Source organism: Pan troglodytes, chromosome 20, assembly GCF_028858775.2.
Source record: "Pan troglodytes isolate AG18354 chromosome 20, NHGRI_mPanTro3-v2.0_pri, whole genome shotgun sequence".
Lineage (NCBI taxonomy): Eukaryota > Metazoa > Chordata > Mammalia > Primates > Hominidae > Pan > Pan troglodytes.
In genome coordinates, this window is record NC_072418.2 from 3,399,752 (window position 1) to 3,418,222 (window position 18,471).

Sequence of the window (18,471 nt, forward strand, 5' to 3'; positions counted from 1 at the left end):
TGGGAGCCTGGGGGCCGCTCAGGTCCTAGGTAACCCCGAGCAGGCTGTGGGGGATCGTGGGAGCCTGGGGGCCGCTCAGGTCCTAGGTAACCCCGAGCAGGCTGTGGGGGATCGTGGGAGCCTGGGAGCCGCTCAGGTCCTAGGTAACCCCGAGCAGTCTGTGAGGAGATTGTAGGAGCCTGGGGGCTGCTCAGGTGCTGGGTGACCCCAAGCAGGCTGTGAGGAGATTGTAGGAGCCTGGGAGCTGCTCAGGTGCTGGGTGACCCCGAGCAGGCTGTGAGGGGATCGTGGGAGCCTGGGGGCCGCTCAGGTCCTAGGTAACCCCAAGCAGGCTGTGAGGAGATTGTAGGAGCCTGGGAGCTGCTCAGGTGCTGGGTGACCCCAAGCAGGCTGTGGGGGATCGTGGGAGCCTGGTGGGCTGCGGCACTGCTCATGAGTGAAGTAGCCATGGCCCTGCCCCGACCCTCATCTGGACACAGGGAAGTGGTCCTGATGGACAGGCCTGGCCCCATGAGGCTGGAAGCACAGGCTCGCCGGCCTTTCGTTCACAACAATGTAGCAGGTGCCCCGTGAAGCCTGGGGATGAGCATGGTGGGCAGCGTGCACCAGCCTGGGCACCTTCCAGAGACGTGCACGGTGATCCCAGGAGCCCCTCGCCCACCCGGGATGCCCGGTGTTCCCACGAGCCCCGAGCCCACCCGGGATGCCCGGTGTTCCCACGAGCCCCGAGCCCACCCAGGATGCATGGCATTCCCCCTCGCCCACCTAGGCCCTCGCCGTGCTCACCCACAACACACGGTGTTCCCACGAGCCCCGAGCCCACCTGGGATGCCCGGCGTTCCCACGAGCCCCTCGCCCACCCGGGATGCCTGGTGTTCCCACGAGCCCCTCGCCCACCCGGGATGCCCGGTGTTCCCACGAGCCCCTCGCCCACCCGGGATGCCCGGTGTTCCCACGAGCCCCTCGCCCACCCGGGATTCACGGTGTTCCCACGAGCCCCGAGCCCACCCGGGATGCCCGGTGTTCCCACGAGCCCCTCGCCCACCCGGGATGCCCGGTGTTCCCACGAGCCCCGAGCCCACCCAGGATGCATGGCATTCCCACGAGCCCCTCGCCCACACCCACCCACACCACCCCCCGGCACCTGCGCTCACCCAGGATGCCCATGTCGTATTTGCCCTCCCGCTTGTCCATCTCGATGAGGTGGTCGAAGGTGTCTGAGAAGTACTGGAACAGGGCGTTCTGCTTGTGCACCTCCAGCCCCAGGATGCGGTTCAGGAACTTGGTGATGGAACAGTCTGGCAGGGGAGGGAGCCAAGCCTCAGGCTGCGCTGGGAATCCCCCTCCCTGCTTTGCTCCCCACCCGCGGCCAAGGTTGCACGAGATGAGAGACGGGAGCGCCTCTGGGCCTGGGTGTGGGGCACTCACCCTTCTCCACGTCCAGGCAGCCATTCCGGGACTCCCGGCCGCCAATGCCCACAGACAGCAGGCCCTGCTTCATGTCTGCGGGGAGAGGGGCCTCACATGCTGGTCTTCCCACCCCTGCCCCTCCCTCGAGGCCCCTAGCTCCTTTTCCAGAGACCAGCAGCTCCCTCGGGGGCTGGGGAGCAGCTGCAGCCTAGGGCCAGGACCAGGGCCAGGAGCAGAGCCTTTTGCCTGACTTACAGGAGTGAGAACAGCATGTTCTTGGGGAGTAAACCCAAACCCCAAGCCCCTCAGCTGCCCTGGAAACCCACCCGGCAGCTGCTGGGGGCCGCCTCGGCTCCCTTTGCCTTCACAGCCCCCTCTGTGCATGTGTGGGGAGGGGTCACTCAACACACAACCGGCCTACAAAGCCTGCTGCCCCAGCTGCTCTGGAGCCCAGTGCTCTGCAACCCCTGCCCCTCCCAGGAAGACCCCCACCAGCCCAGCTTACCCCGGAAGAAGGTGGGGACCCCTCCAGGGTATCCCTGGGGCACAGGCACTTTGTTCTCAGTCTGGCTCAGGATGGTGGTGAGGACACAGTGCAGGGCCCGGGTGCCATACTAGGGGGAGAAGGTGACTCAGGGAGGAGGCCCAGGGAGGAGGCTGGCCTTCCCTGGACCCCTGCCTCCCCAGAACCCCACCCTCCCCTAGACTCCTAGACCCCACCTCCCCCAGCTCTCAGCCACCTCCTCCCCGGGGGTCCTAGACTGGGTCCTCCCCCAGACCCCTGGATGCCACCTCCCTGAGCCCCTAGCCGCCCCCTTCCCCCCTGGGGGTCCTAGACCCGGCCCTCCTCCAGACCACTGAGCCCCACGTCCTCCAGCCCCCATCTACCCCCTCCCCCAGGCTCTTAGATCCGGCCCTCCCTAGACCCCTGCCCCCCCTAGACCCCTGCCCCTGCCCCACCCCCCAACCCTGCCTTCCCTGCAGTACCTTGTTCTCAAAGTTGTACTTGCTGAGGTCACGGGACTCCGTGGCGCGGCGGTCTCCGTGGGTCAGGGCCCCCTGCCAGGGGTGGGGAGGCCATCAGTTGGTCACCTGGGGTCTGGCCTCTAGCACCCCACAAAGCTTTGGAAAGCCTTCCTGGGTCTGTCCCTGGTTCTCAGCCCCGCCCCCACCTGCTCACCAGACTCTCCAGGCGCTTGGCCACGATGGAGGCGAACCGGCGCTCCCCGGCCAGCTCCGAGATGAGGAAGACATACTCTGGCGCGGAGACCTGGTTGGACCGGTGGGTGCGGCCTGGGGGCAGAGCTGCTCTCAGGGCCCGGCCAGGCGGGGGCGGGGCCGAGACCATGTTGGGGGCGGGGCCAGGCAGCGCTTGGGGCTGGGCCGGACTCACCGAACTGCTGGATGGCGCGGTCGGCGCTCCACGGCAGCTCCAAGGTCATGTGCACGCGGCGCCGCTGGTTCTGGACGCGGCGGTCGGCTTGGAGGGAGACACCCGAGCTGGAGGCCTCCGAGATGATGGCCACGAGCTGGGGGGAAAGAAGGGGCCGGGCCACGGTTGGTGCAAGGTCCGCCCCAGCGTTGCCACCACCTCCTCACCCACTAGGCCCCCGCTCCAGGTCACCAGGACGTCCCGGGGCAGCGAGAGGCCTGCGCGGCGCGGACACCACCCGCCACACGGCCACTCGCGCCCGCACCTGGCACACACACACTCCAGAAGTGCGCAGGTCCACAGTCCCCGGGGACCCTTGGGTCCCTCTGTGCCTCTTGGGTCCCGTGGGCCGCGCCCAGTGCACTGCAGCCCCGCACCTTCTCGCCGCTCATGAAGCGCTGCTTCTCCCTGAGGTTCACGTGGTCGATGGACAGACCCTGCTCTGCCCGCGACTCGAAGGCCACCGTCCCGTCGGGCCTGGACACCACGCGGCCTTTCCTGCCGGTCATCTGCAGCCGAGACAGGGACAAAACCGGCCGTCAGTGTTGTGGCCTCGCAGGAGTCTGGCCACCCGTGTCTCAGCTTCCCTATGTCCTACAGTGGTCATGGGCTCCCAGCTGTGGACAGGAGGTGGGGGTGCTGGGAAAGGGAGAGCGGGACTGCTGGACCCAGGCGATGTGTGCCTGTCCAAGGCCTGGTATTATCAGCCAGCTGGCGCCACGGAGTGAAAAAGTGAAGCTGGGCGGGGGCAGGGAGGAGGAGGCCGCAGAACCAGGCCCAGGGGCTTGTATCCTGGCCCTGGGCACCCCAAGGGGTGCGTTCAGGCAATGATCTAAGCAGAGGCCTGCGCAGGCCAGGCTGGGGGATCTGGGGCTTAGAGGGATGGGGGAGGCCATCCACAGGAGGTCGTGGCCTCCCGGGCCGAGCTGGACAGCACGCTGCTGCCCCAGGGCTCCCCAAACGCCCCCTCCTCGCAGGGCCGCGGTGACGCAGAGTGACCAGCAGGGGCCACCAGAGCTGCGCACAGCCTGCGTGAAGCCCCGCCCACTGCCCATGCCCCGCCCACCACACTCAGGCTGCTACGTCCCACCCACCTCCGCCACCCGCTGGGGGCCGCCCAGCTGGTCGATGAGCTCGTCCAGGGTGTTGACTGGCAGTTCCCGGCCCAGCCGCCGCACTTTGTCCAGCAGATCCTGCTTCAGCCGCTCCACCCGCTCCAGGACCCCGGGGCCATGGGGGTCTCTCTGCGGGAGGCACAGGGGTCCTAGGGAGGAGGTGGAGGGTCAGGGCAGGACATGTTGGCTGCCTTCTAGGGCCCACCTAACTCAAGGCTGGCCCCTGGAGGGCAAGGACAAGGGGCCCGGGGCAACCCTGAGGGACGGCAGGGTGGCGGGGAAGCCCAGCACCGTGGCCCAGGACTGCTTTCCTGCACTTGTCTCCCTGAGACCAGCTGGGGCAAGACTAAGCCTCCTGTCGCGGACCAAACACTGTGACCTCACTGCCTCCACAGGGGTAGGGACTGCCCAGCCCCAAGCCCCAGCTCTGCCTCTGACCAGTGGTATAACCCCTGACCTCCCCTCTCTGGGCCTCAGTTTCCCCCATCTGTAAAGTGGGCACCATAGCAGCAGCTGGGCTCAGGTGGGCTGGACTGAGGGCTACAACCTGGGGCGGGTGGTGACCGCCAGGAGGCCGGGGGAGCCTCAGGCTGGAATCCTGACCCAGAGGTGGCTGCTCAGCCTGGACTGGAATCCTGACCCACAGGTGGCTGGCCAGCCTGGGCGAGCCCTCACCCCGGTCGTCACTGGGGAGCCCGACTGCATCAACGATGACAACGTCGTCATCCACCAGGGACTCGGGGGAGGAGTTGAAGTCGCTGTCCAGGCCGGGGTCCGACTCCGTGCTGCTGTCGTCACTGATGCGGATGACGCCCGCTGTCTCGCACGCCAGCCGGGGGGCTTTGGCCCCACGTCCCCGAGGTCGCCCTGCAGGGAAGGACAGGGTCACCGAGGGCCAGACCACAGCAAGGTGGAGGAGCAGGTGGAGGAGACGCAGCAGGACAGAGCAAGGCCAGTGGTCCGAGCTGGGGAGGTCCATCCGAGAACCCCCTGCCTCTGGGCAAGCAGCTCAGCTGTTCTCCAGGGACGCCCTCTCGGGAACCCCATGCCCTGTGGCCAGGAGGATACAGTGTGGGGGGCAATATTTTATTTTATTTATTTATTTTATTTTGAGACGGAGTCTTACTCTGTCGCCAGGCTGGAGAACAGTGGCATCTCACTGCACTCTCCGCCTCCCGGGTTCAAGCGATTCTCCTGCCTCAGCCTCCCGAGTAGCTGGGATTACAGGCGCCCACCACCACGCCTGGCTAATTTTTTGTATTTTAGTAGAGACGGGGTTTCACCGTGTTGGCCAGGATGGTGTCGATCTCCTGACCTCATCATCCGCCTGCCTCAGCCTCCCAAAGTGCTGGGATTATAGGCGTGAACCACCACGCCTGGCTTATTTATTTATTTTTGAGATGGAGTTTCACTCTGTTGCCCAGGCTGGAGTGCAGTGGTGCGATCTCAGCTCACTGCAACCTCCACCTCCCGGGTTCAAGCAATTCCCCTGCCTCAGCCTCCTGAGCAGCTGGGATTACAAGCATGCACCACCATACCTAGCTAATTTTTCTATTTTTAGTAGAGATGGAGTTTCACCATGTTGGCCAGGCTGGTCTCAAACTCCTGGCCTCAGGTGATTTGCCCGCCTCAGCCTTCCAAAGTGCTGGGATTACAACAGGCGTGACCCACTGCACCTGGCCAATATTTTATTTTTATTCATTTTTTTGAAACAAGAGTTTTTTCTGTCACCCAAGTTGGAGTGCAGTGGCGTGATCTCGGCTCACTGCAATCTCCACCTCTCAGGTTCAAGCTATTCCCCTGCCTCAGCCTCCCAAGTAGCTGGGATTATAGGCGTGCACCACCACGCCCAGCTAATTTTTGTATTTTTAGTAGAGACAGGGTCTCACCATGTTGGCCAGGCTGGTCTTAAACTCCTGACCTCAGGTGATCCACCCGCCTCGGCCTCCCAAGTGCTGGGATTACAGGCGTGAGCCATCGCACCCAGCGAACGGGACAATATTAATAAGCCCATATCCAACATCGTTTCAGGCCTGGCCAGTATGGTGGACACGCGGGGTGCCTGGGGAGGCCACACACCAGACTTCGACAGGCAGCTCTGGGCTTCCCTGTGACAGAAGCCTGGGGGTTATCAATGGGCTCCCCAAGGGACCGTGGAGACCCTGAAAACGGAAGGTGGGAGGGGTCTCTCTCAGCACCCGCGTCCGTGTCCCACCCCCCGGGTCTTGCTCGGCACCCGCGTCTGTGTCCTTCAGGCTGTCTGTTGCTTCCTCTTCCCTGAGCGTTCCATGGCAGGGTCCACGCAAGACCTGCCACTGGCAGCGGAGCCTTGAGCCTGCCTGGCACGGACAGGACCTGCATTTGGCTGAGTGGACGGGGGAGTGGGGGAAGCAGGGAGCGACCGGCCGGCCCCCGGGGGGAGAAAGCAGAGGGGCAGGGGTGGGTGGGGCCATGGGGGGCAGGGCTTACGTTTCCGCTTGCTGCCCGCTCCTCTGTCCCGCTTTCTCTTGGTGGACGGAAAGTGCTTCTGAATTAGCGACAGGAACACGCCTCTGAAAGTGAGACTCGGAGTTTATTCTCACACGAGGAGCTGAGCCCAGGCGGGGTTGCTCTCCAGGAGCTGGACGCACCCCTGGGTCCCTGTGGGGGTCCCGGACAGGACCGGGCCTGGGCAGAGGGTCTCCTGTGTGGAGTGGGCTGGGGAGGACTAGGGGCTGCCTGTGAGCTCTCCTCTGGCCTCCTGGTGTCACAGGGCCACCTCGGCCCACCAGGCTTCCCCCGCTCTGAGGAATGTGGCCGGATATGATGATGGCTCCCAGGACAGGGGCAGGGGGCAGGGTGAGGGGGTAGCTGGGGGCATTGGGGAGCTCCGACCCCCAGGCAATGGGGCGATCTAGGGGGGGCTGCTGTGACCCTCCCGGGGCATTCTCAACCAACAGGGGAGAGGCTGGGGCTTCAGAGAGCTGGGAGGGCCAGCCCCTAAAATCCACAGCCCCCTTGTTAAAACGGCACAGATGCAGGAAGCCTCCTTCTGAGACCCCTGGAGACCATGTCCCAAACCTTCCAGGCCCACCATGCCTGGGGTCCACCTCCAAGCCTCTGCTTTAGACCTGGAGCAGCGGTGAAGGCCTCTGTGGCTGAGGCTGGGGTCCCAGCAAAGCCCACCCCAGCACCTCCTGCTGCTGGGGCCAAGGGGCAGGGTCAGGCCACAGGTGGCCACAGAGAGGGGTGGCCATGAGCGCAGGAAGCCCACAGTCCTGTCCCCACCGTGACACTTACTCAGCGGCCGAGACGAAGCAGTTGAGGTGCCCGTCGTTCTCCCCCAGCACCTCCCTCGTGCGCGCCTCGCCCGTGGACTGCAGCCCGATGACCACGCACTGTGAGACGACAGAGGACTGTGAGCCACCAGCCCTGCTGTGGGGCCTCTGTGGGGCCAGAACCTGCTAGGCCTGGGGTGACGGCCACATCCCTCACTCTGCTGCTGTGCTCGCCTCCCCAGGAGGGGCCACGGCCCCCCTACAACACACACTGCTGGGTGGGGGTCTGCCGGCTGCCTGTCTTGGGATGGTGAGCTGCCCACTGTGTGGTCACACTCCGCTGTTCTGACACCCTGGCTGGCTCTGATCGGAAGACGGACATCCGGGCGTCTCTCACCCACCAGGGTGCAGCCCCCGCCCACGTCTGGGGAGGGGCCAGGAAGGACCTGGAAGAAGAGCAGCCTCCGCCCCTGCAGGCCCGGCCGCCCTCAGCCCTCGAAGGCCGCAGCCGCTCACCTTGTCTCGCGCCAGCTCCTCTCGGGCCAGCTCCACCAGCCGGCGCACCTTGGCGGCGATGCACAGATACTTGAAGAAGCGCTGATGTGCCGACCAGAACTGGCCCCACAGGGACTTGCGCGACTCCAGGCCGATCCAGTCGGCCGCCTGCTGGAACACGTTCAGGGCCTCGGCCCACTGCAATGACACGTCACACGGCGCCCCTGAGCGGTGGCTCCTGGCTCCCGACCCGGGCCCCGGCCCACCTGCCACCAGCCCCGGGCAAGGCATCCCCACGCCGGGTGGAATTTAGGGCAGGATGGGGGTGCTGGGGGTGTGCACTGTAAGAGGCACTGCCTCTACCTGTACGGCAAAAACCTGAAAAACCAAAACACTCGTGGTGGGGAAGCCGTGCTGCAAACGGCACAGACTCCGCGCCCGCGGCAAACAGGCTCAGCTCCTTCCAAGAACACAGGGTGCTCGCAGCCGCGCCTCTCTTGCTTTCGACCAGGGTCTCACCCAGGTGTGATCCTGTCCAGGGGACACTGGGCATGTCTGGGGCTGGCTGTGGTGGTCAGGTTTGGGGGCTGGTCCCGGCATGACTGGGTGGGCTGGGTTAGGGTGGCTGGGACTCTGGCCACGGATGCTGCTCCACACCCCAAAGTGCTCAGGACGGCCCCACCCCAGAGAGCAACCCGGCCCTGGGGGTTACGGGAGATGCTGGTTGTGTCACCTAAAGAAACGAGTGAAGAGGCTGGGTGTGGTGGCTCACGCCTGTAATCACAGCACTTTGGGAGGCTGAGGCGGTCAGATTGCCTGAGGTCAGGAGTTCGAGACCAACCAGCCTAACCAACATGGCGAAATCCTGTGTCTACTAAAAATATAAAATTAGCCGGGCTGGTGGCACATGCCTGTAATCCCAGCTACGCGGGAGGCTGAGGCAGGAGAATTGCTTGAACCTGGTAGGCGGAGGTTGCGGTGAGCCAAGATCGTGCCATTGCACTCCAGCCTGGGCAACAAGAGTGGAAACCCCGTCTCAAAAAAAAAAAAACAAAAACCATTGAACATACAGGGCTGTTGGGTGTGAGGGGGAGAAAACAGGACCTGTCCAAATATGGAGGGAGCGACCAAGCCACGTGGCCCACAGCAACGTGGATGCTGAACACGGCTACCAACTGCCAGCCATGGGCCAGGACCTGGGGGCAAAGGGCTTGGGCACCACAGGAAGGGGGGCGGTGGTTTGGTCCCATCCCTCGTTATCACAGCCACATAAAAACCCCAGTGATGGCCGGGCACGTGGCTCATGCCTGTCATCCCAGCACTGTGGGAGGCCGAGGCGGGCAGATCACTTGCGGTCAGGAGTTTGAGACCAACCTGGCCAACATGGAGAAACACTGTTCTCTACCAAAAAATACACAAAACTAGCTGGGTGTGGAGGCGGGCACCTGTAGTTCCAGCTACTCCAGAGGCTGAGGGGGGAGAATCGCTTAAACCCAAGAGGCAGAGGTTGCAGTGAACTGAGATCACACCACAGCACTCCAGCCTAGATGACAGCACGAGACTGTCTCAAAAAAACAAAAACAAAAAAACCCCAGGACAGGACAGGGCGGGCCGTCACCTGATGACGCCTGTGGCATCTTCAAGGCCACGGGGGTGCAATTTCACCCGGGAAATGCACAGGGGTCCCCGGGTCAGGTGCGCAGGCTCACCAGCAGGGCCGCGCGGTTGTAGACACACTCGAAGGCTGGGGCCAGCGGGATCTCCTCGATGCGGAAGGTGACGCCGGAGAAGCTGAGCTGGCGTGCGATGTACATGCCGCTGACCTTCATGTCCATGGCCACGATCTCCATGGCGCCAACGCCCCTGCGGATGGACACAGCCCCCGTGAGCACGGCCAGAGCCCATGGGGATGGAGCCACTCGGAGCGCGAGGCAGAGCCAGTCGCAGAGAGGGCGGGGTCAGCAGGAGCAGAGCCCTGGCGGCCACTGAGACAGTTGGCAGCTGAGCCTGGCGGGGACGGGGCAGGAAGGGCTGCGGAGGGGCTGGCTTCCCTAGGAGTGCTGGGCAGCCCGAGGCAGTGAAACGAGCGACCCACATTCAGCACCTCTGGGTGCTGGGGAAGCACACGTGGCAGTGCCAGGCCTTGGGCTGATGGGCCTGAGGCCTCCTCCCCACCCCCCGCCGCCCCTCCACGTGGGTGAGAAGGGCACTCACCTCTTCTCGATGGCGTGCAGGAACTCCTCAAAGTTCCGGAAGGGTGTGCCCTCGCCCCAGATACCCAAGCGGCTCATGTAGATCATGTTCCGAGGCTCAGAGGCACCTGTGGGGGGAAGCTGCCGTCAGCTCCCCAACCCGGGAGGGCCCGGAGGCCGCGTCAGGGGACGACTAAGTTGGGACCGCCCGACGAGGGGCCCCGCGGGGTTGGAGCCATGGGCCTGAGGAGAGCCAGCGTGGCCTTGGGACAGGTGCAGAGGTGCCCCAGTGTCCGAGGAGGAGCAGGGTGCAGACGGAGGCTGAGCACGCGTGTGGGATACCCCCTTCGCGGGGACAGCCAGGCAGAAAGACACTGCTGCGGGTGGGTCACATGGGATCCGCACCGCCCCACCTGTGGCACTGGCGTAGACCACGCGGGCCAGGGGCAGCTTGTTCTGCAGGTCTAGCACGGCCTTGCCCATCTTGGTGGAGCCGGCATTCTTGGCTTTGTGACACTCGTCGAACACGATCTGAGGCACACGTGGGTTAAGGAGTATTCTGAAGGACGGGGGCGACCCCAGGAGCCCAGGTCCTGACCACCCAAGACCCCACCTTCCTGGCGGGGGGCAAACGCCTGTGTGGCTGAGAACTCCACGAGGGAAGCCCAGGTCAGAGTGGCAGCCGGCTACAATGGGGGGCGGGCGGGCGGGCGGCCCCCACACGACCATTAGATGGGTGTGGCCTGGGATGGCTCCTCCCAGACTCTAAACAACACACACCGAGGATGGGGCCTCCGGCGAGGAAGGGTGGGATCCCTAAACCATGATATCGCAGGACGTTGCCATCGGAGGAGGATACCTGGAACCTGTTTTCTTTTTTGTTTGTTTTTTTGAGACAGGGTCTTGCTCTGTCACCCAGGCTGGAGTACAGTGATACAATGTCAGCTCATTGCAACCTCTGCCTCTCAGATTCAAGTGATTCTCCTGCTTCAGCCTCCCAAGGAGCTGGGACTACAGGTGTGTGCCACCACCACAGCCGGCTAATTTTTGTAGTTTTGGTAGAGACGGGGTTGGCCGTTTGGTTGGCCAGATAGTCTCAAACTCCTGACCTCAAGTCATCTGCCTGCCTCAGCCTCCCAAAGTGCTGGGATTACAGGTGTGAGCCGTGCCCAGCCCTAATTCTTTGTTTTTTTTTTGAGACAAAGTCTCGCTCTGTCACTAGGCTGGAACGCAGTGGCTCGATCTCAGCTCACTGCAACCTCCGACTCCCTGGTTCAAGCGATTCTCCTGCCTCAGCCTCCTGAGTAGCTGGGATTACAGGTGTGCGCCACAACGCCTGGGTAATTTTTGTATTTTCAGTAGAGACGGGGTTTCACCATATTGGCCAAGACGGTCTGGAACTCTTAATTTTTTTTTTTTAGATGAGACACAGTCTTGCTGTGTCACCCAGGCTGGAGTGCAGTGGCGCAATCTCGGCTCACTGCCACCTCTGCCTCCTGCGTTCAAGCGATTCTCCTGCCTCAGCCTCCCGGGTAGCTGGGATTACAGGTGCCTGCCACCACGCCCAGCTAACTTTTGTATTTTTAGTAGAGACGTGGTTTCACCATGTTGTCCAGGTGGTCTCGAACTCCTGACCTCGTGATTCGCCTGCCTCGGCCTCCCAAAGTGCTGGGATTACAAGCATGAGCCACTGCACCCGGCCACGTTCTTAATATTTTAAGATAAAAGAAAGCAAGTTCCAGAAAAGCAGTCTGAGGAAGGAAAACTGGGAGAATACAAATTAAACGGCCAGCCCTGCCACCACGTAGCAGCTCAGCGAGGTATGATCTCAGGGTTATCGCTATTTCGTAGACTGTTGCACATAGATTGTTCAGCCGGGTGCGAAGACACCAGCAGTCTCCCGTTCTGTTTCTGGCCAGTCTGAATGTTCTGTGTCTCGGCGTTAACTGAACAGCAAAGCCATGGCCATGTCCTGTGCATGAAGTGGATGCTGCAGGCCAACGTCCCTCCCTTATCTGAGCCTGTGCTCCCAACACCCCAACACCCAAGGTGCACCCTGCAGGGCCGAGCACCAGGGCTGAACCTGGCCAAGGGGTGCCCTGCTGTGCCTTTGCTGCTAACTGTCCTGGGTCTCCTGTGGGGGAGCCCCTCCGAACCGCAGCCCACCACACTATCAGCTGGGGTTGGTACCTTCCTGCCTTGGGGAGCAGCTCAGTGGCCACCCTCTGCCCATGGCATCATGGCAAACATCATGACCACATCTATGGTCACTCATCCCACTTATTAGAACCAAGAAACCAAGCCGGAGCCCTGTGGTGAATGATGATGGTCACTCGTGTGGTACCCACAGGGCCAGCCTCCCAGGACCAGAAAAGTCTTCTATCCGGAGTCCTAAACCCTGAGCAAAGCTGGGGGCTGGGTGGCCACATCCAGGGTAGTGAGCTCCAGTGGCCTCCAGCCCTTCCCCAGCCCCACCCCTCCCCTCCTCCCCTCAACCTGCCCTCCTCTCCCCTGACTCCCACCCCTCCTCTCCCACTCCTCCATCCTCCCTTTCCCTCCGACCCCCTATCCAGCCCTCCCCTCCCCTGACTGCCCCCAGCAGGATACGACGCCCTCAAAGGCCTCCCCACACCAGTCCAGGATCTGCCGGAGGCGAGTGCGGTGCTGGCCACCGGCCTGGCTCTCCCCAATCAGGGCGGAGTAGGTGGCGAAGAGGACGCCCTCTGAGGTAGTGGTGTCACCGTACTTGATCTGGGGATGCACAGAACAGGTGTGGAATGGGGCCCCGGCTCAGCAGGCTCTGGACCTGGGTCTCCCTATCTGTAAGGGTGCTGGGCAGAGCCTGCCCTGGCTGCTGGCCCACCCAGCTGAGCAGCCCCCACTTTGCAGGGCACGGTCCCCACCTTGCCCCCTACTTTGCCGAGCACAGCCCCTACCTTGCTGAGCGCGTGCACCGCGATGCCCGTGGCTTCGATGTCCCGCAGGTCGCGCTCCGCGTCGTACTTGAGGTCGTTGGAGACGCTGAACCTGCGGGGTGGGGGCGTCAGGGGCGCCCACCCTTCCCCCTCGCCCCCCGCTTCCGCCCCCCACCCCCTGCCCCAGGCAGGGCCTCACCACAATGCTTTCTTCCGGCCGCGCAGGTGGTTCTCCAGGATGACTCCGGCCACCGTCCGGCCTTTGCCCACGCCGGCCCCGTCGCCGATGAGAAAGCCCGCGCGCTGCCCGCTGGGGAGCAGGACCTCGTGTTGCTGTGGCCGGAGAGCAGGCGTCAGGGCCTGGGGGTGCTGGCCCGGCCCCTCCCCAGGGGCCTCGCGGACACAGGCTGGGCTGGGTTGGGGACATGCGGTCACCTGGCAGGCGTAGGTGATGGCCTCTAGCTGCAGGGCAGACAAGGCCCCTCTGTCCGAGGGCAGGGCCAGGGTGTAGGTGATGTCTGGGGGTGGGACGCTGGACAGTGTGCTGGTCTCCACCACGCGGTCTGGGTGCTGCTTCCCGATCTTAGCTGGAGGAGCAAGGACGGAGGGCAAGGTAAACGGTATGGCCAAGGGGTGACCAGGGCCGGTTATGGCCCGCTGGGCGGGTCTGGGGCGTGGCCAGAGCTGGCGGGGCAGTTTGGGGGCGTGGCCAGGTCCTGTTGGGCGGGTCATGGGCGTGGCCAGGAATGCCTGGGTGGAGGAGTGGTCAGGGCTGGCTGGGTCGGGGGCGTGGCCGCGGCCTGCTGGGTTGGTTGGGGGCGTGGCCAGCAGCTTGCAGGCGGGGCAAATGCATAAAAATCCTCCCAGTGCCTCTGAGGTTCCTTTTCACTTCTCCGCTCTGCGAACCCCAGTTTTGTATAAGCCTGGATTGTAGAACCTGTCCCCGGGCTCTCCGGCCCTCCCTGAAGCTTCACATTCCCTCTGTGGGCTGTGCGGGCAGTGGTCACCTGCAGGGTCTCGGTCCCACAAAAGGGTTTGAACCTGTCCCAGGGCTGGGTGCAGCCGGGCCACTCACACTTGGACGGCACGTAGTCGGCGTAGGTCTCTGTGTGCCCTAGCTCCTCCGCCTCCTCCTCCTCAGCCTCGTCCTCCTCCTCTGGCTGGCTCTGCACACTCTGCTCCTGCGTGCGTGGCGGGAGCTCAGTGGAGACTGCAGGCCTGAGCGGCCGTGGGCACTGGGCTCCCCCAGGGGCAGGGGCCAGGCTGACCATGGGCAGCTGAGTGACCCAGGGGTGGGAGACGGCTCTGTCTGCCCCTGCAGCAAGGTGCTCCCCCAGGGCCTCCACCTCCTCAGCTGTAAAAAGGGCACTCCCAGCTTCTAGGCCAGCCAAGTGCTCCCCACAATGGAGATGCCTGTGCTGAGCCCTCTCCTTAGGTCCCATGAGAGGGCAGGGGAGGGAGCTCTCGGCTGGGCCCGGCTCACCTGGTAGCTGACGAGAAGCGGGGTGCTGTGGGAGGGCAGAAAGTCCTCGAAGCCTGCAAACGGCCTGCTGAGCTGGAACAGCTGGAAGGGGAGCAGGATGTTGGCCCGGGCCGGACGGGACAGGTCACAGCTGGTGGGCCCTCGCAGCCTGGCCACCAGAGGGAGGCTCCCCACTGCCCCGTCCTCGCTCCCCATCCTCGCTCCCCAGGGCCCTGGGTCTTGCTCTCCTGCTGTTCTCAGGGTGACCCTGGTGCCTCCCAAGCCTCCCCAGTGGGCACCTCCCTGGGGCCTAAGGCTCGCTCCTCCTGGCCAGCACCTGGCTGCCTTCTCACTGATGCCCGGTGTGCCTGCCTGGAGTGCCCGGGAGGAAGGTGCCCGGCTAGTTCTGACAGACAACACAGCTTGGTCCCATGGGAGCTGCCAGGAAGGCTGTGGACAGGGGTCTGACGGGAGTGACCCACCGTGTGCCAGCCCCATGCAGTGCAGGAGGCCCTTGGGGGCCTGGGAGACAAGGGGTTGGGAGCCCCCTGTCGAGGGGGAAGAGGAGACAGAGGCAGTGGGGGTGGGCGGGCCTGGGCCTTGTCCCTCACCCGATGGCTCCCAGCACACAGGGTGGGTGGCCCAGGGCAGCCCTGCACTCTCCAAGGACCCCCGTGGGTGCAGTCCCCGAGGCCCCTCGAGGGCAGTAGCTCCTCTGTGAGAGATGGGGCGAGGATGCCCGCCACTGTAGTGACCAGAGGACACATCCCACTGCGGCCCCACCCTGGGGAGAAGGACTGCCCGGAGCCTCATGCAGATTCACCAGGGTGGGCAGTGGCACTGTCCTTGGGGAGCTGACCCCAGGCCTTGGCAGACAGGTGTGCTGGGCCTCTGGATGAGTCTGTGGCCCACCCGGGGGTCTCCAAACTGACTGGGCGTGTAAAGCCGGTGAACGGGTGGGTCGGGGGTGGTGTGGCCCGTCATGCCCACTGTCCAGACGCCAACACTGAGACAGTGTGGACCCCGGGACGGATGGCTGGGGGATGGTAGGGTCCAAACTAGGGTCTGTGTGATTCTGGAATATATCCACTCTTAAAAAGCAAAAATCCCAACAGTAATACGAGCCATAAAAAACATAAGCATGGTCAGGGTACAGTGGCTCACACCTGTAAATCCCAGCACTTTGGGAGGCCAGGATTTCGAGACCAGCCTGGCCAGCATGCTGAAACCCCATCTCTACTAAAGATACAAAAAAAAAAATTAGCCAGGTGTGGTGGTGGGCGCCTGTAATCTCAGCTGATCAGGAGGCTGAGGCAGGAGAATCGCCTAAACCCAGGAGGCAGAGGTTGCAGTGAGCTGAGATCACGCCACTGTACTCCAGCCTGGGTGACAGGGCGAGACGCCATCTCAAAAAAAAAAAAAAAAAAAGTGAGCGTAGGCCGGGCATGGTGGCTCACGCCTGTAATCCCAGCACTTCGGGAGGCCAAGATGGGTGGATCACCTGAGGTTGGGAGTTCAAGACCAGCCTGACCAAAATGGATAAACCCCATCTCTACTAAAAATACAAAATTAGCCGGGCATGGTGGTGCATGCCTGTAATCTCAGCTACTAGGGAGGCTGAGGAGGCAGGAGAATCTCTTGAACCTGGGAGGTGGAGGGTGCAGTGAGCTGAGATCGCACCACTGCACTCCAGCCTGGGCAACAAGAGCGAGAGACTCTGTCTTAAAAAAAGAAAAAAAAAAAGTGAGTGTGAAGAATTGGAAAGTGGAGAATCCCGCCGGGTGCATGGCTCAGGCCTGTGGGAGGGAGAGGCAGAACGGGCGAGATCTTTTGAGGCCAGGGTTCCAGACCAGCCTGGGCAACATGATAAAATCCTGTCTCTACAAAAAATACAAAAATTAGCCAGGCGTGGTGTCGTGTGTCTATGGACCCAGCTACTCGAGAGGCTGAGGCAGGAGGATCGCTTTAACCCAGAAGGTCAAGGCTGAAATGGGCTGAGGTTGCGCCACCACACTCCAGCCTGGGCGACAGAGTGAGATCCCGTCTCAAAATAAATAAGTAAATAAATAAATAAGAGCATCTCTTCTAGACCCGGTCCCCCCCTTGAACTCCAACGTCCTGAGACGGGTGAGGTTTCCGCCCAAGCCTGCCTGAGCCTGGGCCAGGTTCTCAGCAGTGTGTGGGAGCCACCGGGCTAGTGATGCTAATGAACTGATTCCACAGCTTCTGCATTTTCTAACACTAGGAACACTCCTGAGGGTTTTTAAAGAAAGTGGAAGCGTAGCACAGGAAGGTTGGAAACCTATACTCAGTTGCCCTCTCCTTTTTTTTTTAAATTAACAAAACACAAAAAAACAGACGCCACGCAGGTTCCTGGAAGGCTGAGTCACCATTCCCGGTGGGGCTGGCGGGCACTGGGTTTCAGATGCCCTCGTGCCGGCCACAGCAGGCCGGTCAGGCCCCAGCTTCTTTCCTCACGCCCTGCTGAGGACCTGGGAGCTAGCTGGGAGGGCACGGGCCCCGGGCTGGGTGAAATGCTCTGCTGGGCCCTTGTGCCAGAGGGACCACGCCTGAGCCGCCCACCGTGGCTGCGGGGTGCCCTGATGCTTCCTGAGCCGCCCACCATGGCTGCGGGGTGTCCTGATGCTTCCTGAGCCGACCACCGTGGCTGCGGGGTGCCCTGATGCTTCCTGCCTGGGCCCCCAAGCCCGTGAGTTCTGCTGCCCGGGTTGCCCCTTCCTGAGGGCCCGGGAGAGCGGCCTATGGGTGTGAGCCCACCACTGTGCCGGGAGCGTGGGGAGGCTGGCATGGGCCCTCACCAGAAGGCGCTCAGTCCCAGAGACATGTCCAACGTCTGCTCCCAAAGTCTAGAAGCTTCTCTCCTGGACAGGCCCGGATGGGGGAAGGGACTCCCCAGGCCTGGCTCCCGGCCATGCCTCCCTCACCAGACACCTCCACTGCGTGGCACTGGGGCACGGCTAGAGGCTAGGCCCGAAGAACCTGGGGGCCCTGCTGCCCTACAACCCCTGCTCTAGGCCTGGCCCACCCAGGTCCTTCAGGAGCTTCTTGGAGGCAAACCCCAGCCCCTCAGCCCCCACGAACAATGTCCAGCTCCCCACCCTGGGACAGGATCCACCAACCTCGCCCTCTCAGCTCCCCCCTAGCGGGGACACGGCCACTGCTGACAGGATTCCGCCAACCTCGCCCTCTCAGCTCCCCACTAGCGGGGACACGGCCACTGCTGACCCAGGCACCATGGGGCTGATGCCACCACAGGTGCTGTTCCTCTGCCTGGACAGCCACATTGCCTGGGCCCGCTGGGCGCTGCCTCTCCAGAGGGCCCTTCCTGACCACGCCTCTCTGTCCCGTCACCTTCCTGTGCTTCTCTAGACCAGGGACTCCCCAGGTGCGGTGGACACGGGGCAGGGTCCCTCTCAGGTGGGGCCACAATGGGCACTGCAGGGCGCTGGGCAGCGTCCTGGCCCCCCCAACTCCATGCCAGGAGCACCGCCCAGATGTGGTAGCCACAGATGTCCTGGACGTCGCCTTCTCCTATTCAGGACACAGGAGGACCCTCACCTAACCACCTCACCCACGGCCACAGACGGCGCCGACAGTGACAGGCACAGCCATTGGCACGCAGAGTGGGGGAGACTGAGACCTCACTGGACCATGTGGGTCCCGGGCTGGGGAGGCCACGCTGGTGGGTCGGGGCTGGCTGGGGGCACCGGGCGCACTGACCTTATCATGGGTGGAGGGGGCAGGGTTATCGTCCCAGATGGTGGACACCTGGTTGAGGCTGTCAGCCGGCAGGAAGTCGGGCGTGTCCACGATGTCCGACAGGGAGTCCACGGACGAGGAGAAGATGGAGATGTTGGAGAAGTCCTCAAAATAGGAGGAGTCCTGGAAGACAAGGCCAGGCCCGGTGAGGGGGGTACGGGAGACACCAAGGCCCCTCCACGCACTGGAGCACGTGGGGACGGGAGACACCACGGCCCTCCACACACTGGAGCATGTGGGAATGGGAGACACCACGGCCCTCCCGGGTTCAAGCAATTCTCCTGCCTCATCCTCCCAAGTAGCAGGGATTACAGGTGTGCGCCACCATGCCCAGCTAATTTTTTTGTATTTTTACTAGAGACGGGGTTTCACCATGTTGGCCAGCCTGGTTTTGAACTCCTGACCTCAAGTGA

General features: G+C 63.1%; 1 protein-coding gene across 3 annotated transcripts in view; it reads right to left on the reverse strand.

The window, feature by feature from the left end:
• SBNO2 (strawberry notch homolog 2) overlaps nucleotides 1-18,471 on the reverse strand; it is a 73,697-nt gene that overhangs the window by 2,585 nt on the left and 52,641 nt on the right. For 2 of the 3 annotated variants that reach the window (XM_024351864.3, XM_024351866.3), the window contains 22 exons: nucleotides 18,020-18,181; nucleotides 14,300-14,380; nucleotides 13,892-13,997; nucleotides 13,252-13,403; nucleotides 13,016-13,149; nucleotides 12,838-12,928; nucleotides 12,509-12,652; nucleotides 10,315-10,432; nucleotides 9,924-10,029; nucleotides 9,419-9,572; nucleotides 7,731-7,907; nucleotides 7,237-7,334; nucleotides 6,427-6,509; nucleotides 4,633-4,824; nucleotides 3,937-4,106; nucleotides 3,220-3,351; nucleotides 2,804-2,939; nucleotides 2,591-2,703; nucleotides 2,398-2,469; nucleotides 1,916-2,024; nucleotides 1,429-1,503; nucleotides 1,155-1,298 (listed from right to left, as the gene is read on the reverse strand). In XM_024351864.3, coding sequence (XP_024207632.2) covers nucleotides 1,155-1,298; nucleotides 1,429-1,503; nucleotides 1,916-2,024; nucleotides 2,398-2,469; nucleotides 2,591-2,703; nucleotides 2,804-2,939; nucleotides 3,220-3,351; nucleotides 3,937-4,106; nucleotides 4,633-4,824; nucleotides 6,427-6,509; nucleotides 7,237-7,334; nucleotides 7,731-7,907; nucleotides 9,419-9,572; nucleotides 9,924-10,029; nucleotides 10,315-10,432; nucleotides 12,509-12,652; nucleotides 12,838-12,928; nucleotides 13,016-13,149; nucleotides 13,252-13,403; nucleotides 13,892-13,997; nucleotides 14,300-14,380; nucleotides 18,020-18,181 — 2,749 coding nt within the window. The remainder of the gene's footprint in view (nucleotides 1-1,154; nucleotides 1,299-1,428; nucleotides 1,504-1,915; nucleotides 2,025-2,397; nucleotides 2,470-2,590; nucleotides 2,704-2,803; nucleotides 2,940-3,219; nucleotides 3,352-3,936; nucleotides 4,107-4,632; nucleotides 4,825-6,426; nucleotides 6,510-7,236; nucleotides 7,335-7,730; nucleotides 7,908-9,418; nucleotides 9,573-9,923; nucleotides 10,030-10,314; nucleotides 10,433-12,508; nucleotides 12,653-12,837; nucleotides 12,929-13,015; nucleotides 13,150-13,251; nucleotides 13,404-13,891; nucleotides 13,998-14,299; nucleotides 14,381-18,019; nucleotides 18,182-18,471) is intronic. The other variant, XM_024351865.3, reaches the window with a different exon arrangement.